We start from the raw sequence: 14,421 nt of genomic DNA, 5'->3' as shown, positions 1-14,421 counted from the left end.
ATCAGCAGCATTTCAACCATGTCTGGTTGTCTACACTGAAACAAAACGACGCCGTCCCTAAGCAAACCCACACACACGAGTCTTTTTTTTAAATGAAGTTTATTTTTTATGAACTGGCTGCAGTTTTGCTAAAAACAAGCAAGCAAGATAAACAGGAGCAAGCAACCATATCAAATGGGCCGAGAACTGAAAGTTGCCAAAACGCCACAGACCGAACAAAACCTGGCCAAAAAGCTTGTTTATCTTGACACCAACGCCAAGCCAAGCAAGAAACACGAAGACGGGCAGAAAATTGTTCAGGCAAAGGCAATCAGCTAAATAAACAGGAGAATAGAGAGAGTATTCTATTCCAGCTCCCGCCCTCCCTCCCGTATTAAACTCGGCCAAGAAAAGCAAGGCAGGGAGGAGAAAGGGCAAGGGAAGTGGAAGGTAGGAGAGAGAGAGAGAGGGAGCCAGGGAAAGCTCTCTTCTTTCTTCTTCCTCTTCCTCCTCTCGAATTCCGTCTCTTGTCTCTCTGTCCTCCTCGCCCGGTTCCCCCGGTTTTTGAGAGGGGAAAAAGAGGAGGCGGAGGAGAGGAGGGATGGGGCGGGACGAGAGGTTCCCGGTGTGGGAGGCCGCGCTCGGCGCCGGGGTCGCCGCCGCCTTCGCCGCTGGGCTCGTCGGGGTCTACCTTTCCATGCCGGACTCCGACTATAGTTTCCTCAAGCTTGCCACGTAATCTCGAGGAACTCCAAATCCTCACGTATGTTCCTTCTCCTGCCCCCCCCCCCCCCCCCCCCCCCCCCCCCCCCCTAATAAGAAGCTCTTCGTTTCTCTTGTTCCGGTTGGTGAATTGGTGCCTTGTCAGCTCTGTTCACGAAAGCTTCAGCTTTCTTCTTCTTTTTCTGTGATGTGATGCCAAGATTCCCTCCCTATGATTATTAGTTGATCTCTGCACGCAAATTGTCTATATGCTCTAAATGGAGTAGTTTCCAAGACACAAATCGATTTCATTTCTTTTTTCTTCCTGTACGTATAAGGCAAATCTGTGTTGGTGGATCGATGAATAATGTGCACGACAAGCGTTTCATTCTTTGTCTGCGATTTCAATGCCAAATGACACTGGCGTTTGTCGCGAATGAAACAGTTGATTGGTAGTGGTGGCAGCTTTGCAAGGAATTAGTTGGCGGTTATCTCGTGATCCGGAATGGATCTCAACGTTCGTTTGGTGGAAATTCTGAGAGACGTATAGCATGGATCTGGTGAAATTTGCTGCCCCTTGTGTTAATTCGAAATTACAGACGGATGATTTGTTTGTGTTCTGGACCATTATGCGTTTCCCTTCAAATTGGGAAGATTAGTGTTTAGTGTGTTTGTGCTATTAGTTGAACCATGATTTTAGATCTGATGGCAACCGATCAACTTGAATTACAACCTGGTGTTCCAATTCAAATCTACATTTCTCTGGGTAAAGTTTTTAAAAGGGTAACTTAATCATGTCACTTTATTTTTCCTAATAATTACCATGTCACTTTCGTGTTCGTGCCAGCCACAATTGCCATATGCTTTTGGACTTGGTCGAAGCGTGTTCCATATGCCTTGAGCCGATAATCACACAGGATCTGATCTGTCTACACACGTCAGCTATTTGTTTCCCATACTAATGGTTTGCCGTTTGAACATGGCCTTCTCGTTTCTTGATATACTACCGAATTGGACATGCCCTTTGTTTTTTTATATTGCCGAAATGAAAGTTCAGATGTGTGCACAGTACTTAGTAATTGCTAGTACCACTGAAATGGAAATTTCCTTTGTTTTCTAACCACTAGTTTGTTTCTTTGCAGTGGCCATCTTGAGAACTATACCAGTGATTACACCCTACAGGTGTTAGTAGGTTATTGCGCTGTGTACATCTTCATGCAGACCTTCATGATCCCAGGGACAATATTCATGTCTCTGCTTGCTGGTGCTCTATTTGGGCAACTCCGGGGCTTGGCCCTGGTGGTCTTTGCTGCCACTGCTGGTGCTTCTTCGTGCTATTTCCTGTCGAAGATGATTGGGAAGCCACTGGTGTTCACACTGTGGCCAGATAAGCTCAGTTTCTTCCAGAGACAGGTATCTAAAGACCAAAATCACCAAATGTAGTTTTGTTTCTAAAGTCTGTGTATCAGGCTTAAATTGTTTATTCTGAATTGCTCTACGCTTGAGTCAGGCTATTTGATTTAAGTCCCTCGTCTATGTATCTCATAACTGAGGAGAGGTAAATTGTCTTTCATTTCAGGTTGCTAAAAGAAGAGAGAAGCTGTTGAATTACATGCTTTTCCTCAGGGTGACCCCAACATTGCCAAATACCTTCATCAACTTAGCTTCACCCATAGTAGATGTCCCCTACCATACATTCTTACTGGGAACTCTCATTGGTCTTATCCCAGCTGCTTATGTGACTGTCAGGGTAAGTTCTATTGTCAGATATCATGCTTGTTTACCTGTTGCCATCTAGTGTCCCCTTTTTGTGCTAATATCAGTTCTGCTATTCCTCCCCCCCCCCCCCCCCCCCCCCCCCCCCCCCCCTACTGTCATGCATTCAGGCTGGAATTGCTCTCGGAGAGTTAACTTCGCTGAGTGACCTTTACGACACCCAGTCGATAGCACTGCTATTCATGATCGGTGTTGTTTCAGTCACACCAGCATTGTTGGGCAAGGACAAGGCAGAAGAAAAACCATCAGAAATGGCGGTAGGCACGTCATGATCACCAAAGCACCGAGAGTTGTCCACCTCACCTGTATATATCAACATCCAGCATGCAGTGGCTTCATTAGTTGGATCGACAGGCCCTTGTGGCTGGATGACAAAAATGGTTCGCATGGCTACACAGCTTGGCAGGACCTCGGCCTAAACTCCGTCCACCGCCGGCCTACAGAGGCACCTGTGTTGCCATCATCAGAACATGATCCGGTGGCCATTCACCACATTATGAATGAATGAATGAACCTGGGAAGCAGAATGCCCGTTAGACAAGCTGCTCTGATGTGTAAACGAGTAATGCTGTTCGGATAGGACAGGCATTTAGTCCAATCCCTGTATATATATTGACCAGATTCATTCAATCCATTTCTAGTTTCCCTTCTGTGCCTGATTGACTATGGCCTACTGGTTCTGTTGTAAATGCCTTGTCCGCATCACTTGGGCATTTGGCAAGTGATGATGCCTTCCTTCCCTGTCGGTAGGAAACAGTAGAGCTTGTTTCCTCCTTTTCCATGCCAAGTGATGCGGTCGTCAAATGGGCAACTTGCAAAAGGAAACAGTAGAGCTTGTTTATGATGATCGGGCGTTTATTTTTGTTTGGTGAGCATGAAGGGAGAGGCACTAGCCGACGTACAGTTTTTAAACAAAACTGGTTCGTATTTTTTTAATCACACTACACAGTACACACGCTGCATGCGTGTACATACACTTATCACGATGAACACACTACTGTTCGGCTGAACTACTTCTAGCTCTCTCACAGAACACTATTGAATCAGCCGAAATCATCCGAAAGTGGATCAGCCGAACAGTAATTGTTAAATTCTAAAATATTTTTTCACCATCAGTATAAACAGCTGACCCTGCGCTCAGTTTGCTAGTTCCGATGATCTTGCAATAGTGTCTTTACTTTTTTAGATAGAATGCTTCATTTTTCTAGTGAAGTTTTTTAAGCTAAAGTTTTTATTTGAAACGGACCAATTTTCTCGTGAAACCGAGAATTTTTTAAAGCTAGAACATTTGAATGTTGAATTGAAACGTTGTGTCATTAAAGGAAAGAAATGTTGATAGCCGCTGTTAGCTGGGCCAACGTGGCGTGCAATTCGTCTTTGGGATTCACCCACCCCAAGTGCTAACTACTGTTGGGCCTTTTCTGCTAAAAAAAACTACTGTTGGGCCTTTGGCAACACGTACCAGTCAAGCGAATCGTCACGGGCTGATGACGCTACATGGGCTACCCCGCAGCTGCACTGTTGGCCTGTTGGGCTGCCCAAGTTGAACTGGGATCGTCCCCATCTCCGCCGCTGCGGCGAGCAGGCAGCGACCGCCGCAGCCAAACACGGCCAGGCCGGGGAGCGGTGGAGGGGAAGTGGAGCACCGGCGCACCGCATATGCTCGGGGTTCTTCGCCGCGCAGCCCTCGCCGCAGCGTCGTCGCCGGCGGCGGGCCTCCGACAGGTGCGTCCGATTCCACTCTTCAGGGCGCGTGCTGCTGCTTGCCACTCACTGCATTCCTTCCGCGACCGGCACTGATATCGGCTGTGGTTTGCCGTCCTACATCCTGAGGATCCAGAAGCGTGTAGCTCTGATACTGAATTTATTATTAGGGAGAGGGAGGTGTTGTTCAGTGTTAACGACTCGAATAGATGGCCGTAGTTTAGAGTGCTGCACTTTCAGGTGACGCGCGGTTGGATTGTCTAAGAGCTGGTTACGAGTATCGGTGAAATAAACGAGGTTTCCGTGTAAACAGCACAATCACCTGAAAGTTTTGTCAGGCTTCAAACAGAGTATCTGTGACTATGACTGTCTGCTCGTTGTGATTGTGCTCCGTTTGAAGCCTGACAAAACTTTTGGTTTCTGAATTTTGCAGTTTCAGTGTGCTTACCATAGAAGCAATGAGAGATTATCACCTATCCACCAAGGTAAGTGTGGTCAATGGCCATACTATACTCTTCCTAGTTGCTTCTTGATCTAATGTCTTTGTTTAGGCCTATGAGCTTCTCATAGACTCATACCTAAGTATGGGTCTCCCAAACGACAAACTATGGCATGCACCCTAAACTTTCTTACTTGAGGAATGCCTATGTCACTTACTGCTTCTTATGTCAAGCTTGATATTTCATTTTATTCTATTTGGCCAGTCATTTCAAAATATCTGCAAAATTCTGATCTACCCTTTGTTGCACAGAGAAGACCCAGAAGTTTCATATGGTCTTAAGTGGGCTATTGCTGGGAAAGGTGTCATTGTGAAAGATAAGGTCTTCCATAACTTGGAAACATCGGAGCTTCAGAAAGGAGGTGCTACTTACCCAGGTATGTGCAAATTGTTGTTGTCCTGTACTTATGTGTATGTACAACTGATATATGACATGTAACTCTGTGACTGCATCTGGAACATGCAGACTGTTTGTCTGGTATTCCACTTCATGTTAGAGGAGATGTCATTGGTGGTGTCCCTGGTGTTTCTAAAGCTCAATTTGCAAAGCTTCTAAAACTGGTAGGTTCTAAGGGCACCCGCAATGGCTGACTCATAAGCTAGCTCTAAGCATTTTTTTTTTCATATTTTAATAGAAGAGAGAAAATGTTATGGTCGGCACCACATATGAGCGCAGGGGCAGGCGGCAAACTGGCTCAACTAGCCAGGGGCCGGTCTAGTTTGAGTCATAGAAGATTTCGGTTGGTTAGGAAAGAGTCAACTGATTATTAAGTTCCTATTTGTTAGTTTCCTATTTATTAGCACAAGTTGTTAGAGTCCTTAATGTATAAGTATCAAACTGGGAGATGAATAAGGACTAGCCTGGGATTGTGTCATCCTTGACACCCTTGGGCGCCTGGCCCCCTCCTTCTCTCCTTCCCGCATAAACCCTAGCCGTCAACCACGGCTTCAACTCGACGCAAGCTTCAGGGATCTCTCGCTCCCTCATTCCCCTCCATACGATCTGAGAAGCAAGGGCCGGCGTCATACCAACCTGGTATCAGAGACCTTGCCGATCATGGAAGCCACCACCAACGCCCAGGCACCACTGATCCCATCCACCGCCGCTCCCGTTGCGACGACGGGCGTCTTGGTGAACATCACCGGCGCGCCCGCCAACACGACCCCACCCTCCGGGCCTCCCACGCTCGCCTCGATCGTGGAGATCCTCGCCAGCATGCAACTGCAGATGTCCGCCATCAACACCCATCTGGCTGATCAAGGAGCTCGCTTGTCCGCCATTGATGGCCGCCTGCCTTTTCCACAATTCGGGTTGGCCGGCTATGGTGGCGTGCCGCACTCCCATCCCGTGATCACGGAGCTCACGCCGGGGGACTCGTCCGCCTCTGTCTCGCAGTCCCTGCAGATGACCGCCCCGGCGCCGCAGGAACCACGGCCGGTGCCACCGCCGCCCATGGGAGTGCCGATCCATCAGATCAATTTCCCGCGCTCGCCCTCGCCGATTCCGGGGTTCCCATCGTCCGGGATGCCGGTCTACTCCGCGCCGACCTCGCACATGTCAACGACAGCACATCATGCCAGGGCGCCCTATTCCGGTCAGGCCTACGAGGGCGCACCGCCGGAGTTCGAGGGTTTTGCCGTACCCAAATACCACAAGCTCACCTTCAACATCTTCGACGGCAAGGACGATCCTCTCGGATGGCTCAACAAGTGTGAGCAGTTCTTCCGCGGGCAGATGACTCGGGAAGTCGACAAGGTATGGCTGGCCTCTTATCATCTGACCGGGGTGGCCTTGCAGTGGTACATCGTCCTGGAGGCGGACATGGGGCGGCCCACATGGCCGGATTTCCGCCGGCTGTGCCAGCAGCGGTTCGGCCCCGCCCTCGGCACCAACCACCTCGCCGACCTTGCGCGCCTGCCGTTCGGCGCCTCGGTGGACGCGTACATGGAGGCGTTCCAGGCACGCGCCGCCCACGCCGGCGAGCTCTCCACGCTCCAGAAGGCGCGCTTGTTCACCGGCGGTCTTCCGGAGTATATACGCGTGGACGTCGAACTCCAGGACCCTCAGGACCTTCAGCACGCCATGCGGCGCAATGCACCCCAATGGCCCGCCCTGGCCGCTCCACGTCCGGCGCGCCGCGCTGCGGCCGCTCCTGCCGCGCTGACCGCGCCACCAGGGCACGGATCGTCCTCAACACCGCCTACGACCCCGGCGCGCACCTTCAAGAAGCTGACGCCTGAGGAGATGGCAGAGCGGCGCAAGCTCGGCTTATGCTTCAACTGCGACGAGCCGTTCCAGCGCGGCCACAAGTGCGCGCGCCTCTTCTACTTGGAGGCGCCCGACTACATCGTCGAGGAGCCCGAGGACTTGGACGACACGCGCCGGACAAAACGTTCGACCCCGACGCCCCCATGATTTCGCTGTCCGCCATCACGGGCATCCGGGTTCCCGACACCATGAAGCTACGCGTGCACATCGGCGCACACGCGTTCACTGCCCTCCTAGACTCGGGATCAACACATAACTTCGTCAGCACGTCGGCGGCTCAGCGGGCGTCCATTCCGTTCCATGACAGTGGCGGCGCCCACGTGATCGTGGCAAACGGCGACCGCGTCCAATGCCAAGGCATCGCTCGCAACGTCGGCATCCGCATCGACAACGAGGCCTTCGAGGTGGACTGCTACTCCATCCCCCTCGAGTGCTACGACATGGTCCTTGGGATCACTTGGCTGCGCTCCCTGGGACCCATCCTCTGGGACTTCGACACGCTCCGGCTGGCAATCACCATCCGCGGCCGCCGCGTGGTCTGGTCGGGCGTAGGAGGCACGGCCGTGCCCAAGGCGCCCACAGACCACCTCCTGGCGAGTCACCTCTACACCGACAAGGGTGCCGAGCCAACCCTCCTAGAGCGCCTCCTGGAGTCCTACGACGGCGTGTTCGCACCGCCCACGGGTATGCCCCCGGCACGGGACTGCGACCACCATATCCACCTCAAGCCCGACATCGAGCCGGTCGCCGTGCGCCCATATCGCTACCCCCAGCTCCAGAAGGATGAGCTGGAGCGGCAGTGCGAAGACATGCTCCAGCAGGGGATCATCAGGCCAAGCACCTCACCGTTTTCAGCGCCGGTGCTGCTGGTCCGGAAGCAAGACACATCCTGGCACTTCTGCGTCGATTATAGAGCTCTCAATGCGGCAACCGTCAAGGACAAGTTTCCGATCCCCGTCGTTGAAGAGCTCCTGGACGAGTTGCACGGGGCCAAATTCTTCTCCAAATTGGACCTCCGTTCGGGCTATCATCAAGTCCGCGTCGTCGCTGAAGATGTGCACAAGACGGCATTCCGCACACACCATGGGCATTTCGAATTCCTCGTCATGCCCTTCGGCTTGTCCAACGCTCCTTCGACGTTCCAGGCGCTCATGAACCTCGTCCTCAAGCCGTTCCTCCGCCGCTGCGTCCTCGTCTTCTTCGACGACATCTTGATCTACAGCGCATCGTGGACGGAGCACCTGCAACATCTGCGCGCCGTCCTCGATGTCCTCCGGGCGCACCAGCTCCACCTCAAGCGGAGCAAGTGTTCCTTCGCCGCCCGGTCAGTCCAGTACCTGGGACACGTCATCACAGCGGACGGCGTCGCCATGGACACCTCCAAGGTGGAGGCTGTCCAGTCCTGGCCCCAGCCGCGAAACGCGCGTGGCCTCCGCGGCTTCCTTGGCTTGGCCGGATACTACCGGCGCTTCATCCAAGACTATGGCATCATTGCTGCCCCCCTGACGCAACTCCTCAGGAAAGAGGGATTCAAGTGGTCGGACGACGCCGAAGCGGCGTTCACAGCCCTCAAGCAGTGCGCTCTCCGCCGCGCCGGTCCTACATCTCCCGGACTTCACCAAGCCGTTCATGGTGGACTGCGACGCATCGGGTTCAGGGTTTGGTGCCGTCCTACATCAAGACGGCGCACCGATAGCATTCTTCAGCCGCCCTTTCGCCGCACGACACCTCAAGGTCGCGGCCTACGAGCGCGAGCTCATCTGGCCTCGTCCGAGCGGTGCGCCATTGGCGCCCATACATTTGGGGCCGCGCCTTCGTCGTCAGGACCTACCACTACGCCCTCAAATATATGCTGGATCAACGGCCTCTCCACCATCCCGCAACATCACTGGATTAGCAAGCTTTTTGGCTATGATTTCAGGGTGGAGTTTCGTGCCGGCAATGTCGAACGTCGTCGCCGACGCCCTGTCACGCCGAGAGGGCGAGTCCCCGCTTCTGGCGCCACTCGTCGACTCCGGACCAGCGACCCTCTCGGCGATCTCGGTCCCCAGCTTTCGGCTCTTCGACGACATTTGCCGCGAGCTGGAGGCCGACCCCGCACTGCGCGCGCGCCGGGACGCTGTCGCCGCGGGTGCCCACGGCGCGGCCTGGACCGTGCGCGACGGCCTGCTTCTCCATGATGGCCGGGTGTTCGTCCCCGGACAGTTCCGCGATACTCGAGGACTGTCCTCCAGCTCGCCCACACCGGCGGCCACGAGGGGATTCAGAAAACCCTCCAGCGCCTGCGCACGGAGTTCTTCAGTCGAGCATGACAGGCGTGTGGTGAGCGACTTTGTCCGCTCCTGTGCGACCTGCCAGCGGAACAAAACCGAGACCCTCCACCCGGCCGGCCTCCTCCAGCCATTGCCGGTTCCGTCGCGCGTCTGGGCGGACATCTCCATCGACTTCATCGAAGCTCTGCTCAAGGTACACGGCAAAAGTGTGTTGCTCACTAGTGGTGGACAGGTTCTCCAAGTACGCGCATTTTATTCCTCTGGGTCACCCCTACACGGCCTCGTCCGTCGCCCGCGCCTTCTTCCAAGAGATCGTGCGCCTCCATGGATTCCCGGAGTCCATTGTTAGTGATCGCGACCCAGGTGTTCACTGGGCACTGTTTGGCGGGACCTTTTCCGCCATGCCGGTGTGAAACTCTGCATGAGCACCGCTTTCCATCCCCAATCGGATGGTCAGTCCGAGGTGGTGAACAAGACGATCGCCATGTACCTGCGATGCCTGACTGGAGATCGCCCCCGGGACTGGCTCGACTGGTTACCGTGGGCCGAATTCTACTACAACACCGCCTACCACTCCGCCCTCCAGACGTCGCCGTTCCGGGTGGTCTACGGCCGCGCTCCTCCCGATCTTCTACCCTATGTACCCTGGCCAGGCGCGCACGGAGGCAGTCGACGTCCTGCTGGCCAACCGCGACGAGTTCTTGACTGAGGTCCGCGCCCGTCTTCTTCAAGGCCCAGGAACATGCTCGTCGCTTTCTACGACGCCAACCACCGCGCTCTGGAGTTCGCGGTTGGGGACTGGGTGCTGCTGCGCATGCTTCACCGTACACACGCAGTCCCTGGTTCCTGGCGCCCGCGGCAAGCTTCGTCCCAAGTACGCCGGACCCTTTGAGGTGCTGGAACGCATCGGACACGGTCGCCTACCACCTGCGTCTGCCAGAGGGCGCCCGCATCCACGACGTCTTCCATGTCGGCATCCTCAAGCCGTTCCGGGGTCCTCCACCGACATCCAGTCCCGGCTTGCCTCCGATTCACCATGGCCGTCCTCTCCAACAACCTGAACGGGTGCTGCGCTCAGGAGCTTCGCCGCGGCGTGTGGCATGTCCTCGTCGAGTGGTCGGCTATGCCAGCCTCGGAGGCCACCTGGGAGCCTGTTCCGGCGTTCCGTGAAGCTCACCCCTTCCTTCCAGCTCGCGGACGAGCTGTTTCCCGAGGGGGGGAGAGATGTTATGGTCGGCACCACATATGAGCGCAGGGGCAGGCGGCAAATTGGCTAAACCTAGCCAGGGGCCGGTCTAGTTTGAGTCATAGAAGATTTCGGTTGGTTAGGAAAGAGTCAACTGATTATTAAGTTCCTATTTGTTAGTTTCCTATTTGTTAGCACAAGTTGTTATAGTCCTCAATGTATAAGTATCAAACTTGGAGATGAATAAGGACTAGCCTGGGATTGTGTCATCCTTGACACCCTTGGGCGCCTGGCCCCCTCCTTTCCTCCTTCCCGCATAAACCCTAGCCGTCAACCACGGCTTCAACTCGACGCAAGCTTCAGGGATCTCTCGCTCCTCATTCCCCTCCATACGACCTGAGAAGCAAGGGCCGGCGTCATACCAGAAAAACTAGCTCTTGATCAAGAGCTTGGCTCATACACATATTTCAAGATCATGTGAGAGTGTCATGTGGGCCTAATCATACTATGAGCCATTGCTAAAAGCTAGCACTATTTGAGAGGTTGGCTTAGAGCTAGTAACTGCTTTATACCATTGCGGGTGCCCTAAGTCTTGGCTTCATCCCTCAATGGGATGGTATTCAATGATGATTATCATGAATGGAGATGAAGTACTGTTAGTCTCTTTTTCAGCATCCAAAATTTTTTACTCTTCTTAATTTATAGTCATATCATCTCCCTGTTTGTTGACGCTTGCTTGTATAGGTGACGTTTCATCTTTCATCCATCTCGTGTCTATATGTTCAAGATGGCGCCGTTGGTTCCTCAGCAGAATGTGATGCAAAGGTTCGAGTCATTAGTGATAACCCCTCTGCTGTTATGTTACTGTCCAATGTCCTTTGGAAAATATCAGATCGTGCAATTTCCCATGACACATCCCCTTTGACTATATATGCTACCAGTTCAATAAGGTACATTACCTTTTTCATTCTTTTACATATGATTTTAACTTGTTCATTGACTTCATTCATTCAAGTAATATCTTTTCCCACAAGAACTGAAGTCTGTAGTTGGCTACAGTGTAAGGCTAATTAATATGTTATATTCTTCTTGATTGTGAATGTTTGAAGCAGTAACAATGTTAAGACTGTTCTTGGTTCTGGAACACAATATGCTAATGGATTTGCAGCAGTGGATATTGAACGGTCATCTCTAATCCTATGCAGTAAAGCATTCGCTGATTCAGCTATTGTGAAAGATGCACTTACTGCTATGACAGCCCCGATATTGTCTGCAAGAGGAGGCCTCCCGGTTCCAGGCTGGTAAAGTCAGCTTATTACTCTTCATTTATTCTGTTTCTATGAAGTTCTTATTTTCCTTCCATATTGTGTATTTCAGGCTTATGTGCTTTGGTGGTTCTATTGTATTATTGTTTGCTCCGGTGGAAATCATGATGTCCTGCTTAGAAATCCACAATGCTCTATTGTCCACTGACTGTGGTGCAGTCATCTCTTCTAAAGGGTCTACTGTGCTTTTCCCAACAAAGACAAGAAGGGAGCCAAAATTGTTTGCCAAACCAACTGCTGTAATTATTGTGTCATCTGATAGGTAATGAAGAGTCCATGCTTTGGTGACATGATTTGTCTTGTCTAAAACATGCAGTATGTGGAGTGTTACAACAGTTCTTTTGCTAAACAGGAACATTAATGTCTCTTGTATTATGATAGTTAAAATGAAAAAAAGATTTGTAGTTGTGACAAGAAAGAATAGGACTAAGTTTGCTAACAATGTATTGGTCTTTTTTACTTTCAGCACTGGTGCCATACCATCTGTATCGAAGCTCTCTCCTGGCCAGGCTGCTTACCATTTCTTGGCTGGATACCACGATGGAAAATTTGTCCCAGCATACAGCAGAGCCCCCTCTCCTGCTGACCCACTTGCACTCGCAAGTTCCTTATTCTCACATGTAGGTGGCTCTATTTCTTTGTTTTTTCTCTCTGGTTATTTAGTAACTCGTGTTAGCTCTCTACCTTTTGCCCATTACTGTCTTTCTGGTATTGGCTCTAAAGATTGATGTGCTGCCTTTGCAGTTGAAAGAAGATGATACACCAGCATATCTGATCAATGCTAAGCACTCTGGAAAGTACATTGATGGTAAGATAACATCACATTCCTCTCTTGTATTGTTCACTTTGCCTTCCTGGAATGGACACTAAGATGACAAATATTGTGTGACAGACAATGGGTTTATGAAATTATTAAAGCTGGCACTATCTCATAATGTGCCTGACATCAAAACTAAAGACTTTAGAGGTATAAATAGTTCTTGACGCCCTACATACTCAATATCTTGGTAAGTGATATCCATAAAGTGCAGTCCAATTTTAACCGACAGAAATACATCTTTGGTTGCAGTTGGGGAACTCAAGGGGAAGTACAGGAACTTTCTATCCAGCAAGTTTGGCAAATGTTTACTCGAGGAATTCTCTTTCTAGGAGATATACTCTGAGGTTGCAGTGGACATGTATCTTTACTGACATAGTCACATAGGTTTACATTTTGAGTTAAGAAGTGTTAGGAATCCCATTCTATCTCAATTAAAAAATAATACTCTATTACCTTACATCTTTCCCCATCCTGGTGCGTGGGTACTGACGCAGTGTAGCTAGTACCTTCATGCATGAATTGGCTTGTGCAGTTGTGCACTTCCATTTCAGTCAATTTTGTTAAGCAGCAGAAAGTTGAAAACTTTCAGTATATTCATGTCACGTGTGACTTTGTGAGCTGCAGATATCAGACTGTACTATTATGTAGAATCGGTAACTGATCTCTGCTCTCCATCATGGTGCTGTGTTCCTGGCAACACTTTACCGGACACCGTTGCCTCTTTACCATTACTACTGCTGGGGCACCAGAGTGCAGAGTGCAGAGTGCAGAGTGCAGAATGCAGTGAACTGTGAAACATTGGAGGACACGATACAAAAGGGCGTCAACCGTCGACATTGAGAAATTGAATCCTACCGTTTCATTTCACGCGGGAGCTGCCAGAGCTTCACATGGTTTCACTGAGAAGAGTAGAAGAATGGTGCGGTGGTCCCTCTGCACCATGGTCCTTGCTTCACCTGTTCATACTGGCATTACTGGTATCGATATCCATCCCATCTTAACTCACGTATTTTGGCATGCATTCCTGAAAGTTTCAACTGATAAGGCGGTGAGCAGCGGAAGTTGCTCATCTGAACTTTTGGTGTTGCTTATGGGCTCATTTATTCAGGCACATCACTCCAGGTCTTTGTGAGCCAACTGAATAATTTGGAAAGAGCATACACCTTATAATGTAGGAGTAGCACCTTATATTAACTTTAGGGGAGTGGGGGCAATTGCCAAAGGGGGGAAAAAAAATAAAAGGGTACCCGGAGCAAATCGATTATTGAAGCCCAACAGCCTCATCAAGAACCCTACCGGCTCTCACATGTTTAACAGGCCTTTTCCGTCCAATAATGCACCATGACCCGTTGCTGTCATCACTCTGTAATGTCAGCTCAGGAACATGGGGATCGTCACTTCTGCTCATACAGGTTATTTGATTTTTTTTTCAGTAGTACTTCTTTCGTCAAAAAAAAAAAAAATACAATTCTCGTTTTTTGAGAAATCAAATAGCTTGAACGTTGACTAGAATTATATAACAAAGTACTAACATTCATAATACAAAAGAAATACCATTAGATTAGTAATAAAATATATTTTTATAATAAATTTATTTAGAGACATAAATGCTAATCCTATTTACTATAAATTTGGGTCAAAGTTGAGCTAGTTTGACCGACACGAAACCTATAATTGTATTCTTTTGTGGATGGAGGTACCGCATTTTTTTATAATTTAGCTCTTTTTTTGAAAGTTTCTCACAAATAGATCCCCTAACGGAAAGAATTCAGAAAATAGACCCTTAGCTCGGCGCCATTGATGCTGGCGCCGAGCTCCCTGGGCACGGTGGATGACATGGTAGGGAGCTCGGCGCCAAGATCTACGGCGCAGAACTCGGCGTCATAGT

At 50.6% G+C, this 14,421-nt stretch overlaps 1 protein-coding gene and 1 pseudogene across 4 annotated transcripts; both read left to right on the top strand.

Annotated features, from left to right (window-relative positions):
- Positions 1-353: 353 nt before the first annotated feature.
- Positions 354-3,440, top strand: LOC136491353 (uncharacterized membrane protein At4g09580-like; annotated as a pseudogene).
- A 136-nt stretch (positions 3,441-3,576) lies between these two features.
- Positions 3,577-13,957, top strand: LOC136491352 (uncharacterized). Of its 4 annotated transcripts, none has more exons than XM_066487627.1 (11): positions 3,577-4,182; positions 4,595-4,646; positions 4,918-5,037; positions 5,127-5,221; positions 11,133-11,338; positions 11,594-11,689; positions 11,766-11,975; positions 12,180-12,333; positions 12,458-12,521; positions 12,606-12,680; positions 12,783-13,957. In XM_066487627.1, exons 1-11 carry the CDS (start codon positions 3,955-3,957, stop codon positions 12,860-12,862), a joined length of 1,380 nt encoding a protein of 459 aa, XP_066343724.1. In that variant the 5' UTR covers positions 3,577-3,954; the 3' UTR covers positions 12,863-13,957. The 4 variants fall into 4 exon arrangements, with proteins under 4 accessions (XP_066343724.1, XP_066343721.1, XP_066343720.1 ...); XM_066487624.1 differs by having other exon boundaries at positions 11,501-11,689; XM_066487623.1 differs by having other exon boundaries at positions 11,498-11,689.
- The last annotated feature ends 464 nt before the right edge of the window (positions 13,958-14,421 follow it).

The sequence above is a fragment of the Miscanthus floridulus genome, chromosome 11 (genome assembly GCF_019320115.1).
Source record: "Miscanthus floridulus cultivar M001 chromosome 11, ASM1932011v1, whole genome shotgun sequence".
Lineage (NCBI taxonomy): Eukaryota > Viridiplantae > Streptophyta > Magnoliopsida > Poales > Poaceae > Miscanthus > Miscanthus floridulus.
The sequence above is the reverse complement of the archived record's forward strand: the minus strand, read 5'-3'. Positions and strand labels throughout refer to the sequence as shown.

What these genes read in the sequence shown, in the direction of transcription:
- LOC136491352 (XM_066487623.1), top strand. Translation starts at nt 3,955, where the DNA reads ATGGGCTACCCCGCAGCTGCACTGTTGGCCTGTTGGGCTGCCCAAGTT. An exon ending in AGGAGGTGCTACTTACCCAG is followed by an intron (nt 5,038 to 5,126) that starts GTATGTGCAAAT and finishes TGGAACATGCAG; the next exon opens with ACTGTTTGTCTGGTATTCCA. An exon ending in CTCTGGAAAGTACATTGATG is followed by an intron (nt 12,522 to 12,605) that starts GTAAGATAACAT and finishes ATTGTGTGACAG; the next exon opens with ACAATGGGTTTATGAAATTA.